We start from the raw sequence: 16,880 nt of genomic DNA, 5'->3' as shown, positions 1-16,880 counted from the left end.
CGTCGTCGGTCCGTTGCCCCGGTAACGAGCGGGGAAACGGCCGCTGTTGCTGCCGCGCGGCCGGGCGGGACTGGCCGGCGTTGGTTGGGGTATGCCGGAGCGCGGCGGGGGCACTTTTCGGACACTCCGGGGCGCGGAGAAACGTGAGTCGGAGGGTGGGCTCGGCCGGAGCCGGCGTGGGGCCGGGGACCCGCGGAGCCCGGCCGCAGTGGCCCCGCGCTGGCGGGAATCGCGGCAGGCGTCCGGGGACCCGCCGTCCCTGCGCGCTCTGGGTCCGACGCCTTGCTCTGCAACCCCTTTTGTCATATGTGGACGTTGGGGCTGCAAGAAGGATGTCCCCGATTCGGGACCGGAGTCTCGTTTCTTGATTCCTGGTGCAAAGCTTTTCCGCGGGCGGCTTCCAGGGCAAGGAAAAAACTGTCTACCTTGCCACGCTTTCAAGACAGGTTGTAAACTGGCAGCCGAAGGCTAAACTGGGTCCATAGACGTAGATTATTTGCCCCCCAGCTCTGAGCACTGAGCTTGAGACTTGGCCTGGACGCAGACCTACCCGTTTATTCAACAGACGTTTCATAAGTACTGTCCTAGCCAGGCACTGTGTAGACCCTGCCCATCATGGCAGCTCTGGGGTCAGGGAAAGAGGTGCCTGGAGTGAGACTGCTCTCTGCTTTCAAGTCTCCATCGTGTCCCCATTTTATTCCGTGACCCGGGCACATCGATTCCTCTCTGGGTCTCAGTTTCTCCATCTGTAAGTTGAGGGATGTGTCCTCCATGCTAATCCAGAACACCGCTAGCTGTGGGCCTCTCCCTGGGGTTTGCCAGAGCCAGGGCTGTTGGTCCCCACAGGCAGCCTTTTGCTGTCCACAGAGCCCAGGCCCTGGGCTGACACCACATGAATTAGGATCCCAGCCCTTTCATTTCCTCTACTTCCTGGCTCTGTGGTCTCGGGCAAGTCGCCACCTGCCAAATAATGGGGGGATTATAACAATGAAAAAGATCTTATATGTCAAGAGCTTGGCACATATATACGTTCCTGAAATTATTACCCCTGTTACTTTGTGGAGAGCGTAGAAGTCCCCAGGTGTTTGGGCCAGCACTGCTAGGACTGGCCCCCTGTCGTCATCTGCAGCATCCTTGATGGTGTCTCGCTCACAGCTGGGTGCAGCCCAGGCTTATTTAAAGTGATGATTTGCAAATCATTTGAAAAATGCTGATGCCTGGGGGCCTGCACCGAGACGTTTTTGATGTCATTGGTCTGGAGCGGGGTGATTCCAGGGGGCGGGGTGTTTCCAGGGGGCGGCCAAAGGCTGAGGACCACTCATTAGGGGGCTGCAGCAGGCTCATTTTCCTACCATTGCCATTATCCTCAGATGGCACTCCCTACGCTGCCCTCGTACTGGTGCAGCTGGAGGCTCCTGGATCAGCAGATGGCCCGACAGCGAGAGCAGGAGGCCCGGCTTCGGCAGCAGTGGGACCAGAACAGCCGCTACTTCAGGATGTCTGATATTTGTAGCTCCAAACAGGCGGAATGGAGCTCCAAGACCTCCTACCAGCGGAGGTAACTACAGTGACCTTAGGGGGATGAAGGCAGGAAGCCACTTGTTGGTCATGGCATGTGGCTTTAAGAACCCCGGGGCGTGGGGATGGGGGTGGGGGAGTGTGGCTTAACAGCATGTTTTCTTGAGGAATTTGCTGGGTGGCATAAATGCCCTGCATGGTCATGTTTTTCCAACTGAAAATTGAAGAGAAAGATCATCAGTGAAATAATACATTTGCATCGAAAAAGAGAAAACAGTAAGAAATATATGTAGAATCTGGGAGTCTCCAGGTGACCCTTTATCCCCAGAGAGAACCACAATTAACAGGCTGACGCAGATCCTCCTGTACTTTTCCCCTGCTGTGTGTGTATAAATACACATACACATATACATCCATTGTTGCAGAAATATATGTAAAAATCATGGAAGGTAAAAGGGTAGGCTTTGGAGTTAGACAGACCTAGTTGGAAATCCTGACTGTGTCACTTGCTGTATAAATGAGCCTCAGTTTCCTCCTCAGTGAAGTGGGGCTACAACAGAACCTACTTTGTAGGATTTATGATTCGGCATATTGTACCTTGTACATGGTAATTGCCCAAGTGTTAGCTAGTACTGTCGTTCCGTGCATATGTGAGACCACTGTACATTTTCTTATTGCGAAGCCAAGATTCTGTTACGCATAGTGTTCTGTGACTTGCTGTCTTCACTTTGGCTGGAAGACACTTTCCTGTGTCACCGTGTCACGTCCACCTCAGCCTCTTTGGCCGCAGAGTAGAGCAGAGCGTGCTGCATGTGGCCGTTGCGTGACTGACGGAGGGAGGGCTCTTTCCCACGCAGCATGCATGCCTATCAGCGGGAGAAGATGAAGGAAGAGACGAGGAAGCAGCTGGAAGGCAGACGGGACCGACTCAGGCAGCTGCTGCTGGAGGAGCAGGACCTCCTGGCCAGAGAGCTGGAGGCGTTGCGGCTCAGCGTGGACTTGCAGGAGGGAAGGATCCGGGAGCGGTGCGGCAATCTAAAGTCGGCCCGAGAAGAGCAAAGGAAACTGGTAACTTCTTCTAGCCCCGTAGGAGCCAACAGAGCCGGAGTGTCCCCAGCCCGTCAGTGAGGCGCGTGTGGGGCCACCCCCGGGCACTCTGGTCTGATGAGCCAGCAGTTAACGGGAGAGCCAGGAGGGGGAGGGGCTTGTGCTACGTTGTTCTTCATGCGTGTTTGGCACGAGCCACCTCTATTCTCTTTGGCCCCTTAAATCACCACTTCTGAGTCCTTTGTCTTTATTCCAGTCCCGTGGTCCTGCAAAGGCTTGGCACTGGTATACTTTATCTTCCGAGTACTTGTGGGGAATGGTGAGCCCCAGTCTATGTATTGAAGCCTGCTGTATCTTTTGCAACAGATCTGTCCCATCTGGGACCCGTCTGTAGCATCAGATCTTGGCACCCTTCCATCACCATTGTGGCAGTCATTTGTCAGGGCTGTCTGGTTCCATTCTGGTGTCTCCCAGAGCCGGGGCTGCAAGGCGGGCAGGAGGTCTGAAGGGCAGCTGCAGGGACAGCGAGCCGGTAGAGGGGCTCTCAGCCTGAGCTGACTTCCGCTGGGGGTTATCCAAAATGTGAATGGATTTGAAAAGTGACATCAGGCTTTGTGTCTTCTTGACAGATTGCTGAACAACTTTTATATGAACACTGGAAAAAGAACAACCCCAAACTTCGAGAGGTGAAAACCTTTGATTTGCCTAAGTAGATGAAATCATGTTTCCCTTCTTGTTTGTAAACTTGCATCTCTTGCTGGGGTGAAACAGGAGAGGACACCCCAGCTACCTGAAAAATGCACCAGGCAGATCTGGTTCGTTTGGTGTTCAGCCAACACTTACTGAACATTTGCTGCATGGTCTAGCACCTGGGCATGTAGAGATTAGAGAGGGTCCCCGCTCTTCAGGAGCTCGCAGCCCTGTGCAGGAGACTGGGCAGCTCATTACAGTGCAGGCTGCAGTGGGCTGGGCGGCCTGGAAAGATGTGCATCGGGGCAGTGCCCCCAACTCAGTTGGGGGTCAGAGAGGCATCTCAGAGGAGTTGCTGGGGTGGAGGAGTTTGGAAAGTCATGGGCTTTTACCTGATGGTGTGGAGGTGAGGAAAGGACCCTCCAGATTGAGGCAGCTGAGTGAGGATCAGGCCCGAGCAAGTCCAGGGAGCAGCAGTGGCTGAGAGGTTGTGCCGTCAGAGAAGGAAGGAGGACTGCAGGAGTTGAGGCTGGTGAGGCAGGCAGGCCCAGACCCCGGCCGGCCTTGTGTGGCCTTCTCCTGGAAGCATGGGGGGCACCTGGATGGTTTTAAGCAGGGATACAGTGGGACCCAGGTGCATTTCGGGGCGCACTAACTTTGGCAGCAGTGTGGAGGTTGGCAGGACGGGGAGAGGCCAGGGCAGTGATGGTGGAGGCCAGAATGGGGTAGCAGCAGAAAGGAGGACAAGGGCCGAGACCTTGGGGGCAAGGGAGGGCGGGTCTGGCTTGAATGGCATCATTCCACAGAGACTGGGCCAGAAGAAGACCCGTGATGATGTCAGTAATTTATTTCAACTTAAACTTTGTGTCTTTGTTTGGTGGGATGAGTTTATTTATTCATAATTATAGTTAGAAATAGCTAGTCACTAAGTAAGGGAGCAATTGTGTGCTTTTGAGTCTTGTGCAGTTAGCATTAAGACTTTCCCTGGTCATTTGAGGGTTTAGGTAGGTGCTCCAAAGTCTTTTACTCAGAAATGTTTATTTAGAACACTCAAATTAGTTACAAATGTGTACATTTGTAAGTCGAGAAAGAAATTAAAACTTTTTATAGATGATTTCCCAAACAAAAGCTTTTGGACAGTGCTATAATTCATTTTCTGATCTAAAAGATTCTCTAAACCCAATTTTTTTTTTAAGTAGACTCCACGCCCATCGTGGAGTTCAACATGGGGCTTGAACTCAGGACCCTGAGATCAAGAGCTGAACTGAGATTGAGAGTCAGATGCTTAACCAACTGAGCTGCCCAGGCAACCCCTGAAATCTCTTCTTAATCACCCCAAATGTGTTGAATCTGTTGCTATGGGAGTACATGTTTATATACCTCCGCTTTGCAGCAGGGTTGGCCAGGCGGGCAAGCCTCTCACTTGCCCAGTTTGGAGGAGCCAGGCGAAAGGCTGAGCCTGTTCCTCAGCTAGCTCCGATGGCCCTGGGGCCTGGTACACTCTGGAGCAGCCAGGGGTGGCCTTTCAGATCCTATTTCCATTTCAGTGTCCACTGACTGGCTCCTGCTCAGTCCCAAGGGTGCCGGCAGAAGAGTTCGTGCTCCTTCGTTACAACTTGTACGATTTGTTTAGAACTGCCTGGTACTTTAAGTCAGTAAACACTAACTGACTGGCATTCAGACTATACATGTTGGGGTCTCCTTGTGCTCCCCTGTAAGGTACCTGGGCCTCCCTGAGTCCTCGTGTAGGGAACTTAGGGTCGTTGCGCTCTGCAGTGCACGTCTGTCACATGAACCAGTGAGGAAGTTCGTCTTCTCTGCCTTCTCACCCTCAGATTGAATCAGCCCTTCACAAGGAGCATGTGATAAACTCTTGGAAAATGCAGAAAGAAGAAAAAAAACAGGTGTGGTATATGACTCGGGAAATAGCCCTCCGCGCTGTGGTGGGCGTGCTGTGCCTCCACGGCTTGGAAGTTTTCTTGTTTTCAATGTTAATGACTCCGATCCACGAATAGACTTGATCTCAGCTTATTTAACGTGCTAACACTGAACGGCGGCTGCTCTTACACATACGACGGTCTGTTGTGCTCGTTCCTGGGGGCAGAATCACACCAGGTGACCAGGGTTGGCCCCGGGCAGGTGCAGTGCTCATCTGAAAGGTCACTGTTGTTGCTGGCAGTCTCTTTTGACGTAGTTTGCATTGTAAACTCTCGACTTTGGCTTACAGCAGCACCTCTGAGGACAAAAGTCCACACCTCTGTGAACCCACAGCTGTGCCTCTGCGTTAATTTTGGAGAGTATTGTGCTGACTTTGGGAAGGGGAAGGAACCCCGCCATTCTTGAGCCCCTGCTCTGTGCCAGGCCCTGTGCTGGGTACTTCCCCAGCGTCGTCTCTGAGGGCAGCATCACTTCCATGGTTCCCACCGTGAGAACAGAGCCCAGGAAGACGCACTGTTGCCCAGGGTCACCAGGCTGATAAGTGGCATGACCCGCTCTAGCGTAGACACGTCCGAATGAGGAACAGCGGTGGGGAACTGGGTCTTTGCTGGCCATGTTACAGATACTGACCTCCTGGCTTCCTTTGGGTCCATGTAGCAAGAAGCCACCAAAGAGAAAGAGAACAAACGGTATGAAAATGAGCATGAACGGGCCCGAAGGGAAGCGCTGGAGCGGATGAAAGCAGAAGAGGAAAGGAGGCAGCTGGAGGGCAAGCTCCAGGCTGAGGCGCTGCTGCAGCAGATGGAGGAGCTGAAGCTGAAGGAGAAGGAGGTGAGGGCATGGTCCTGGCTGCACGGCCTCCTCTGTTGCAGCCGCCTGTTGTTAGAAAATGGGCACGTGGAAAGCGGTGCTGAATAGGTTCTGTGGGGAGCGGGGTGATGATTCTAAGACATGCAACAATGCTGGGCTCTCCCTTCTCACATGTATTTCCAGCTGTGGTTTTTCCATCCTCCTAGGTTGTATGCCCAGAATCTAGAATGTTCATGATACGGAAAGAATACCTGTTCTCTTAGGTGTGTTTTCAGAGTGGCTGTGTGAGAACCTTCTCAGAACTTGGATTTTCCAGGGCACCAAGTAGACTTGACTGGGTCTGATGTCCTAGCACACAGCTATAGCTCTCCCCAGCTAGCAGGTTTGGGATCTCAAGGCATAAACTGTGAGGGTCTTTGGTTCAGGAGGCTGTTTTGAGAATACTGTGCAGTTTCCCTGAGCTAGATTCCTGGACTGGATCTTCCCATTCAGACAAGGGGAAGCCTGTCCTTCCTCAGGCCCAAATGATTCAGGAAACAGATCCTTAATGCCCACCATCTGCTTGATGCTTGATGCCAAGCACTGCTGGGCCCTCACGGCAGGAGCTGTGTCGGGTAGGGGAGACAGGTGAAGTCACAGTAAGGTGTAGACGAATACAGGGTCCTGTGGGAGCATGGAGCATGGGTCTCATCCTTGTCCACAGGCCCGGGAAAGGCTCTTGCAGGAAAGGAGTGAGCCGGGCCCGGGGCTCAGAACCCAGAGGTGGGAGGGCGTTCTGATCACCCCCGGCCAGGCCAGCCCTGCTGAAAATGCAGATGAAGAATGAAGGGAGCTCTGATTCTGATGACCTTAATTGGACTTAACTGTCGTCACCACAGGCCACCAAACTGAAGAAGGAGCAGGAGAATCTGCTGAAGCAGCGGTGGGAGCTGGAGAGGCTGGAGGAAGGGAGGAAGCAGATGGCAGCCTTCCGGCAGAAGGCGGAGCTGGGGTGTGTATGAGAAGGGCCCCCAGCGGCTGCCCTGGCCAGGCGGGCGAGCCTCTCACTTGCCCAGGCTTGCACGGGTACCCCAAACCAGAAAGGAGACAGTCTTTTGTAGTAAGCAGCTGTCTGACCTCCAGTAATTGTTCGTAAGACACTGAAGGCAGCCCATTTTGCTCATTTCTAGACGCTTTTTGAGACATCAGTATAACGTGCAACTCAATAGGCGTACCCAGCAGATCCAAGAGGAACTGGTGAGTCTGAGTCATCCTGGCATTTCTTTCACCCTCTTCAGAAGAAAATGCTTTCCGTTCCTCCATAGCTAAGTGTGTTCTCATAATAAGACACCAGGGGAGATTCCGCCTTGATCAGCCCTGCAATCCCTGCCCCTCCCTAGAGGTCTCCTCCTAGATATATTTACATGATGCCCAGAGACAGAAGCAGTGGGGTTCTTTACAAGTTGAAGTGGCATTCCTCAGCATATTTACCTACCGGTAAACCTCAGACACTGGGAGGGAGCCTGTGCTTTCATACTAGCTGCTCAGTCTTCCTGTTAGGTATGTCCGTGGGCTCGCTAGTGACGCAGGGACGGGGAAAGTGAATGGGCCAGCCCATTTGTCTTCCATCCCTGCCTGCTGCGGTCAGGGCGGGCAGGGGGTGGCGGCGCCTCTGCTGGGCCCTGAGTGCATTTTTCCATCCCAGGATCTCCAGAGCTCCCCCATTCTTTTTTTTTTTTTAAAGATTTTATTCATTTATTTGACAGAGACACAGCAAGAGAGGGAACACAAGCAGGGGGAGTGGGAGAGGGAGAAGCAGGCCTCCCGCTGAGCAGGGAGCCCCATGCGATGTTTCTGGTTTTTCCCTCTTACAGCACAGCTGCAGTGAGCATTTTGTGCACGTCTTTGTGCCTTTGGGTCTCCAGTCTGTGCTCTCGGAAGTGAGACTGCTGCCCAGCTGTGTTCTCGAAAGCTGTGCTACCAGGCCTGTCCAAGGGCAGGGACTTGCGTGTGGTGGCAGAGGGGTCTCCCTTGGAAAGGGAAAGCTCCTGGGCCTCTCCTGCATTGTTTTAAACCATCCCTAAGTGGTTAAACCCTGACCCTTCCCGTCTCTATCTTGGGAACCATCGGAAGCCTCACAAATGTCTGCTCTCAGTGCCGAGGGCAGAAAGGCGGGGCCGTGGGAGTGGGAGGCAGGGGCTGCAGAACGGCTCCCCCCACTCCCCCTGTGCTTCCTCGGCCACCCTCCAGGAGGCGGACAAGCGCATCCTGCAGGCGCTCCTCGAGAGGGAGGACGAGAACCAGCGTGTGCAATTGGCCAAGAGGGCGCAGGCCGTGGCTGACGTGGAGTGGATGAAGCAGGTTGTCGAGGAGCAGCTGCGGCTGGAGAGGGAACGGGAGGCAGAGCTGCAGCTGCTGTTGAGGTGAGAGGCGGCCCCTGCGTGCACCCGGCACTCCCAGCCTCTCCTCTGGCCCCTCACATCCCCACAGGACACCACAAGGGTCTCTGTTGTGACCGAAACATTTGCACTTGCTCAGCTGTCCGTCGTGACGAGCACATGTTGCTAACGGACCTGGCTTGCGGGGGTGTTTCCCTGAAGTTCTTTCAGGTGGAAATCATCAGGGTTTAGAGTAAGGGTCTGTTCCTTTAAGATCTTAGAAACTTGATAGGAAGTTGTTATAAACTGTGGAGATGCTGAACGCTTCTTAGGTCTATTACAGATGGTTCTGGATCCTAAAAACCTAGGAGATTGAAATAATCAAATAACAGGTAACATTTACTGAGCACTGACTGTGGGCCAGACACTGTGCACAGTGCTTTCTCGTCCTCATGTTCTTGGCTCCTAACATCGCCAGGACTCGAGGAGCAAGGGCTCGGGGCTCAGGCACCGCCAGGCTCCTGCCCCTCTCCAGGGTCCTGACGGCTTCAGTCACCTTGGTGTCCAAATGGCATGGGTGCAGGTCATCATAGTTGTGTTTCGTAAGGAGGCGGGAGCGTAACCAAGGCAGCCCAAAGTACTTACTGGAGGAATACTCTCCGTGAGCTGGTCCGGAATTGTCACCTGTGAAGAGTTGGGTGCAGAAGTTGATGTGAACGTTGGCCCCATAGAAGATGTGTGGACCTGTGCACTGGAGCCCTCTTGGTTCTTTAGTTGTCTTCTGCCGTGGGTGGTGGCAAGGAGCCTGCTCTCATCCGCTCTGTGTTCCCAGGGAGGAGGCCAAGGAGATGTGGGAAAAGAGAGAGGCGGAGTGGGCCCGGGAGAGGAGCGCCCGAGACAGACTGATGAGTGAGGTAATGCCGGCTGCGAGCACATACTGACCCTGCCAAATGTTCTGGAGCACAGGCCTCTCTGGTCATCATAAAGAGACTTTTAACGTCATTATGAGAGTAGTATCAACTTATTCGACAAAAATTCATAAGTACAGAAGTAAACATCAAGTTACCCAGACCCCCCAGCATCTAGTCATCATTACTTGATTTTCTTCAACTCTTCCTGTTTCTGTGCGTAATGTGTGTTTCTGAGCATTCGCTATTATACTGTGCTGTTTGATTTCAAGCATTCTAACATACTATTCACATCTTGTAGATATTTTGACGACAGCATATTATATCATGTGGGTGTGTTGTAGTTTGTGTTCTACTCCCCTCTTGTGGGTATTCTTTTTTTTCTAATTTTGAGGCATTACAAGAAACATTGCAGTAAACATCTTGGGGCATAAGGCTTTCCATTTTCTTTTTTTTAAGATTTTATTTATTTATTTGAGAGAGAGAATGAGAGATAGAGAGCACGAGAGGGAAGAGGGTCAGAGGGAGAAGCAGACTCCCTGCGGAGCAGGGAGCCCGATGCGGGACTCGATCCTAGGACTCCAGGATCATGACCTGAGCTGAAGGCAGTCGCTTAACCAACTGAGCCACCCAGGCGCCCCTCCATTTTCTATATTTAGGATTTTTTCCTCTGAGGTATATAACCAGAAGTGGATTCTTGGAGGAACATAACTGTCTTCTTTGTCAGGATTTAAGTAGTATACAAAAGGCATACCCCATTTAGAAGGAAATCTTTTAGGGGCTCCTGGCTGGCTCAGTTGGTGGAGCATGTGCCTCTTAATCTCGGGGTCGTGAGTTTGAGCCCCACATTGTGGGTAGACATTCCTTAATAAAAATTTTTTTTTTAAAGAAATCTAGGAAAAAGCCTTTGTTATCCATGTATTGAAAGTTAAAGTGGTTTAAAATGGAAATTCTATTTTGCGCATGTCCTTTTCGAATCCATGGGAAGTCAGGTTCCCACTGGTGCTGTCTCACTTTTGTGAGTACCGATATTCTGCAGCACGTGTTGATTTTCCCTATTAAAAATGTTCCTCCTCGTTGTGGCCACTTATGTGTCCCCTCCAGGGAGCGTAATTGTTGGGTGTGGCAGGTGGCTTCCCACCATTCCTAGTTCTTGAGGCCTGACCATGCTTTGGACGTAATCCTGTGCTGTGGCCAGGTCTCAAACCCAGAAAGTTTCTGCCACTCTAAGCAGTAAATTTAAATCCAAAAGGCTGGGGGGAGGACCCAGACTCTTATCTCTGGTCATCTGCGTGGCTTGTGGTTTCTTTTTCTAGAACTGATGGGGAGTGAGACTCACAACCTTGTTGCTGTGTTTCTGCCCTGGGGAGGGAGCTCCATCCCCTCCTCTGACCTTGTCGGTGCCCAGCTGTCTCTCCCTACTGCGCAGTGTGTGCATTTTGTGTGTGCTGGGGACGGGTGGGAAGTGGGGCTGACACTGTGTGGGTCAGTCCTGTGATCTGGACTTGCCTTCACCTGGTGTATTCAGGCCTGAGACTGAGGACAAGGCTGGGTCTCGGGGCAGCTATGGCCTGCCCACGGCTTACAGAACAGGTACCTGTTAGCGTCACACTGAAATCTGCCCTTTGCCTTCCCACTGCGGGTAGGTTCTGGCAGGGAGACAACAACAAATACAAGAAAAGCTTGAACAAAACCGACGGGCACAAGAGGAGTCCCTGAGACACAGGGAGCAGCTTATTCAGAATCTTGAGGAAGCAAGAGAGTCAGCTCGTCATGAGAAAGAGGAGAGTGAAGAACTGAAATCGGCCAGGAAACAGGAGCTGGAGGCCCAGGTGGGCTCAGCCGGCGGCGGGGGGGTGTTCGGGGGAGGCAGCCTCAGCCAGGGGGATGCGAGCCGCAGGTAGCAGGCCTCAGTGTGGCCCCCGCCCCACTGTGGCACCAGATGCCAAGACCCTTATTTTCACAGCCTGGCACTAGGACCTTGTCCAAGAAGCCTACGTCAGTGAGCTCAGTGCACCCCTTTTCCTTTCCAGCTGAAACCCCGACCCTCCTGATTAGTCCCAGCTTCACTCCAGGTCCTCTGTGTGGGAGCAAGGCTGTCAGGCCTGGCCAGCCTCTCTCTTTCCTATCTGTATCTGCAAGCCTCTGGCTCGCTGGGACACAGTTTATTGAGTTCAGGACCTGACAGGGAGCAGAGAATAATCTTCCAAGCACGTGGGCACACCAGAGCTTTTTATGAGCTGTGTGTTACACACACAGCCTTTCCAAGCTCATAAATGTCCTTCCTTCTTCTGGCACTTGCCGTCACGGTGGCTTAGCTGGGCTTCTCCAGCTGGCAGAGGCCCACGGGCTTTGCCTCATGATCCGAGGCAGGGCTCTGCCCTGGGGGCACTGTCCTGGGTGACTGTGCTCTTGGTGGCCAGGTTGCAGAGCACCAGCTGCAGGCATGGGAGGAGGACCAGCAGCAGGAGGAGGAAGAAGAGGCGGCAAGGCAGGCAGAGCGCCTCACCGACACCCTGCTACGGCAGGAGGCGAAGACCATGGCTGAGCGGGGCTACCGGCCCAAGGTAGGGAGTCTGCAGGGGATGGGCCCCGCTGCCGAGCCGCCACCGGCCTGGCCCCTGCTGTCCCAGGCCTGTTCGTAGCCCTGTGCTCGGCTCCGGTTCTTCCTCGCTCCTCCTCGGTTTCACCCCTTCTCAGCCAGTAGGGAACCTTGACACATGGCTGGTCCAGTCTTTCTTTGGGCTTGAGGCGATCTTGCTCTGGTCCTGAATGCCGAGCTGCGGGCTGTGTGGCCCCCACTGGGGCCGGGAGCCATCTAAGAGCTCCGGTGCCGTGGGTGGAAGGTGAAGGAGCAGTGGTGCTAGGTCCCCGCTGTGCAGACAGCAGAGCCCAGCTGAACAGGGGCCCGGTTTCCCTTCCTCTCAGCACCTCTGCCTGCCCCCTCCCCGCTCTGCGATCCTCTCTTCTCCTTCTCTTTCCCTGTCCCTCGAAGTACACGAGTCAGCCCTGTGCAGGACAGCACAGGGCGCACACACAAGCCAAGGCCAGCACGCCGCTCCCCGGGAGCTGGTAGCAGAGCACTGGGAACCGAGGGACGGCCAGCAGGCCTGTCGCCTCTGTTGCGGTTCCAGGGGTGCTCCAGCTCCCTCCGCCCCACCCCACCCCCCGGCGCTCTAAAGCGCTGCAAGACCAGGAGGCTGGCTCCTTTGTGGGCAGAGAACTCTGGGAAGCTGACTAGGCAGGTGGAGCGGGTGCTACGCTGGCTGCAGAACCGTTTTGTCCTGGCCGGCTGGGGCTCTCGGGGTGCAGGGAACAGCATATTCTCAACTCACTTGACCAGAGATCAGTGAGTGCCCTGGGATCAGGCTTTCACAGAGCACAAGTGAAAACGTTATTAAAAAAGGTAATAGGGGCGACTGGGTGGCTCAGTCGGTTAAGCATCTGCCTTCGGCTCAGGCCATGATCCCAGGGTGCTGGGATCAAGCCCTGCATCGGGTTCCCTGCTCAGTGGGAAGTCTGCTCCCTCTCCCTTTCCCCCTGCTCCTGTTCTCTATCTCAAATAAATGAATAAAATCTTTTAAAAAAAAGGTAATAAAGTGTCTCAGTTATGGCTTAGGGTCAAAGCTTTGTCACTTGTAAATGAAAAAGCCATTGATTTATACTCTGCTTTCAGCTCTTACTTAAGTTGGGATTAATTCCCAGTGCTCCAGAGATTGGCTGATCTGATCAGGTTTGTGTTTTCTTTCTTTCCTCAGCCCTATGGACATCCCAGAATTGCTTGGAACTGACTTCATTCAGACTGTAAGCACAGAGAACAGGGACGCTGAGGCCTGTGATACGCAGGTGCCAGACAGTTGTACCGTGTTCTGTTCGAGTGTTCGGGTCCACAGTTACCCAGAGCAAGGGCCTCACCGGACTAAGGGGTTGTAGAGAGGCAGCACCCAGCAGGAGGCCCTTTCCTGCCTTTCGTATCCAAGGGTGGGGCTCTTAGAGTCACATACTGTCAGTACTGTCACGCAGTCCCTAGACTTAGAGAGTCAGACTCTGCAACCACGCTAGGAGCTGTGAGGTGTGTCCCATGACAGGATATATGGTTTCCTGTTGCCTCAAGTAAATTGTCCACTGCCAGTGAAGACTCCCACTGGAGAGATGAGGGAAGTTTCTCAGTTCTTAAACTTGCTTATTTAAATTTCATTATTTGGTTGAGAGCAAACTTGTAAGTCTTGGTGCAGTATTTCAGGGTTTATTAATTTAGCGATCCCAGAAGGATCACAACTTGTTTTCTGGAAGAAAAAAAGCTATGTATTCTGAGACAGTCTGATGTGCTCCATAGATGCTTTCTGGAAAGGTAGCAAGAAGTGGGTCTTTCCTCCTTCAGGAAACATTTGGTAGAACTTCCATAGAGTGCCCTGTGTGGGCTGATCCCAATGTGTATGTGACTGAGCCCCAGAAGGGAGCCTCAAAAGGCCAACTGGGTGGCTAACCTTCGGGCATGACACTTTGGACCTCTTGTGTCTTGGGAAGGTCTTGGCAATATGCAGCCTTGTGGGATGTGTGTGTGCAGAGGAAGGGGCACTGAGCCTCAAGGAAGTAGATCACACTCAACCAGATTGGCCAGAACTGCCTCTTCCCACTGTTCTATCAACATGACACACTTCTAGAGTAATCTCTGCAAGGAGTACAAGTTCCCTGCAGCAATAATCATATTTTTATGACTTGTTTTTTTTTTTTTTTTCAGATTCTTCCTCTGAGGTTTCAGTTTTCATTATATTGTATTTAAGATTGCCTGTCTCAGTAAATTACAGCTAATTATAGGGCTGTGTGCCAGGTTATTAAAAACCCGAGTTTATTAAAAAAAAATCCTGAGCGTAAGGGCTGCATTGCCTTCCACATCCATTGTGCTATAAAAACAAATGGAGCAGCAAACTGCATCCTTAATATGTTTTTCGTTTTCTTGTCTTGAATTTCTTTGGCTATGGTCCCCTGAGCACCACTTTCATTATGCTTGCTTGTATTTGCTTCCCGTTTCAGACGTTCATTTATTGTGAAATAAAGTTCTGGTGTGACGGCATGGCTTCACGGCTTTGTTATTGTTGCTTTTAGTAATTGTTGCAGAGTGGGCGCTATAGAATGAAAGATCTTTACTGACTGAATCCACATCTCCTACAGCTTTGCGTATTTCCTACGACTGCTCACAAGAAAAATGAGTATTTTTCCTGTGGAAGTGGTGTTGTTTCCCCTCTAATTTCCACTGGATCCTTTTAAGGAAACCACAGGGAATTATTAGGAATCATAGACTGTCTGAGGTCCACTATAGGTTTGATGTGGAGAGAATGCCTGGTAAATAGGCACGTAAATATTTACTGAATATTTCTTATTTCTTTCAATTTCTTATTTTTGAAGCCTTTTTTTGTGACGCTGGTTCTCTGCCTAATTCATTTAAATGTTTCCTCTCTAAACTTGGCCAAAATAATAGTTTCTAAGTTTAGAGCTTCCATTGCCTTACTGCTTCTAGTATGGCCCAGAGTCGTCTTCTCTCATTTATAGTTCATGCCATGATTATGTACGTATATTGGCTTTGTTGTTTTTAAGCACCTTTTTCTTTTTTCTTTAGCACCTTTTTCCATTCCCTATAAAATTGGTGATTTTTAGATTATTCTTCACAGATTCTATGAAATTCAGTTCCTTTAGAACAGATGGTGCTGAAGCTTATAGTAATATAAAGTAATTCTTATTTTCTGTATTTTCACTCTTTGTGCTCGTTCAGCATATACCTTGAGTTAACTTTTGTGAAGGGTATCAGTCTGTGTCTTTATTCATTTTTTGGGGCACGTTGCTGTCCAGTTGTTCCAGCACCATTTGTTTAAAAGATTACTTGCTTCGGGGTGCCTGGGTGGCTCAGTCGTTAAGCATCTGCCTTCAGCTCAGGTCGTGATCCCAGGGTCCTGGGATCGAGCCCTGCATCGGGCTCCCTGCTCGGCGGGAAGCCTGCTTCTCCCTCTTCTACTCCCCCTGCTTGTGTTCCCTCTCTTGCTGTGTCTCTCTCTGTCAAATAAATAAATAAAAACCTAAAAAAAAAAATGACTTCCTTCATCATATCGCCTTGGCTCCTTTGTCAAGGATCAGTTGACTATATTTATGTCAGTGTATTTCTAGGCTCCTTAATCTGTTCCATTGATCTGTTTATTCTTTGGCCAGTACCACAGACTTCTATAGTCAATACCACCGTCTTGATTACTGTTGCTTTATTGTAAGTCTTGAAGTTGGGTATTATCATTTGTTCGTTTCCTTCAATATCGTATTGGCTCTTCTGGGTCTTTTGCCTCTCCACATGAACTTTAGAATCAGTTTGTTGATATCCACAAAATAACTTGGATTTTTTTTTTTTTAAGATTTTTTAAGTAATTTCTCCTCCCAATGTGGGACTCGAACTTGCAACCCCAAGATCAAAAGTTGCGTGCTCTACTGACTGAGCCAGCCCAGGCTCCCCCAAGTGGCTGGGATTTTGACTGGGATTGCATTGAATCTATAGATCAAGTTGGGAAGAACCAACATTTTAACAATCTTCCTGTCCATGAACATAGAATATATCTTTGTAAAAATTCATCAGAATTTTGTAGTTTTCTTCATATAGCTCTTAAACATTTTTTTTTTTTTTTTTTTTGGGTGCTAATGTAATTGGTATTGTGTTTTTAATTTCAAATTCCACCACTTCATTCCTGGTGTATAGGAAATGATTAACATTTACACATTAACTTTCTATCCTATAACCTTGCTATAATTGCTTATTGGTTTCAGGGGTTTTTTTGGTTAATTCTTTCAGATTTTCTACATAAAGCTGATCATGTCATCTGTGAACAAAGACGGTTTTATTTCTTCCTTCCTGATCTGTATCTTTTACTTCCTTTTCTTGTCGCATTAGCTAGAACTTCTGTGTTGAAAAGGAATGGTGAAAGGGGACATCTTTGCTTTGTACCTGACCTTAGTGGGAAAGCTTTGAGTTTCTCACCATTATGTACGATATTAGCTGTAAGATTTTGTAGATTTTTTTTTAATCAAGTTGAAGAAGTTCCCCTCTCTTCCTAGTTTGCTAAGAGTTTTTATTATGAATGGGTATTGGATTTTTTCACGTTTTTTCTGCATCTACTGATACGATGTGATTTTTCTTTTTTAGATTGTAGATGTGATGGATTACAATAATTGATTTTTGAATGTTGAACCAGTCTTGCATACCTGGGATAAATCGAACTTGTGGTATATAATTCTTTTTATATACTATTGGATTCAATTTGCCAGTATTTTGTTGAGGATTTTTGCATTTATGTTCATGAGAGAGATTGATGTGTAGTTTTCTTCTCTGGTAATGTCTTTGTCTAGGTTTGGCTTTAGGGTAATGCTGGCCTCATAGAATGGGTTTTGCATTTATCTTCTGAAAAAACCTAGGGGGAATTGATATACGTTCTTCCCTAAATGTTTGGTAGAATTCACCAGTGAATCCATCTGGGCCAGCCTGGTGCTTTATTTTTGGAAGGTTATTAATTATTAATTGAATTTCGTAAGTAGATATGGGCCTGTGCAGATTGTTTCTTCTTATGTAAATTTTGACAGG

At 50.2% G+C, this 16,880-nt stretch overlaps 1 protein-coding gene across 3 annotated transcripts; it reads left to right on the top strand.

The window, feature by feature from the left end:
• The first annotated feature begins 25 nt into the window (after nt 1–25).
• TCHP (trichoplein keratin filament binding) lies at nt 26–14,342 on the top strand. Of its 3 annotated transcripts, none has more exons than XR_003611339.2 (14): nt 61–143; nt 1,371–1,558; nt 2,376–2,586; nt 3,195–3,251; nt 5,091–5,159; nt 5,851–6,024; nt 6,882–6,994; nt 7,173–7,239; nt 8,233–8,405; nt 9,193–9,274; nt 10,915–11,100; nt 11,692–11,835; nt 13,027–13,114; nt 14,010–14,342. XR_003611339.2 is itself a non-coding variant. In XM_028116720.2 (14 exons), exons 2-13 carry the CDS (start codon nt 1,371–1,373, stop codon nt 13,057–13,059), a joined length of 1,497 nt encoding a protein of 498 aa, XP_027972521.1. In that variant the 5' UTR covers nt 61–143; the 3' UTR covers nt 13,060–13,072; nt 14,010–14,342. The 3 variants fall into 3 exon arrangements, 2 of the variants coding, with proteins under 2 accessions (XP_027972520.1, XP_027972521.1); XM_028116720.2 differs by having other exon boundaries at nt 13,027–13,072; XM_028116719.2 differs by having other exon boundaries at nt 26–143; nt 13,027–14,342.
• The last annotated feature ends 2,538 nt before the right edge of the window (nt 14,343–16,880 follow it).

This window comes from Eumetopias jubatus, unplaced genomic scaffold, assembly GCF_037043125.1.
Source record: "Eumetopias jubatus isolate StellerSeaLion01/CBP00866 unplaced genomic scaffold, mEumJub1_p1.0 scaffold_16, whole genome shotgun sequence".
Taxonomy (NCBI): domain Eukaryota; kingdom Metazoa; phylum Chordata; class Mammalia; order Carnivora; family Otariidae; genus Eumetopias; species Eumetopias jubatus.
This window is presented reverse-complemented; position numbering and strand designations above follow the sequence as displayed.

Coding starts and splice junctions, on each gene's coding strand:
- TCHP (XM_028116719.2), top strand. CDS start 1,371: ATGGCACTCCCTACGCTGCCCTCGTACTGGTGCAGCTGGAGGCTCCTG. Junction 6,995..7,172: donor CGGCAGAAGGCGGAGCTGGG/GTGTGTATGAGA, acceptor GCTCATTTCTAG/ACGCTTTTTGAGACATCAGT. Junction 7,240..8,232: donor AGCAGATCCAAGAGGAACTG/GTGAGTCTGAGT, acceptor GCCACCCTCCAG/GAGGCGGACAAGCGCATCCT.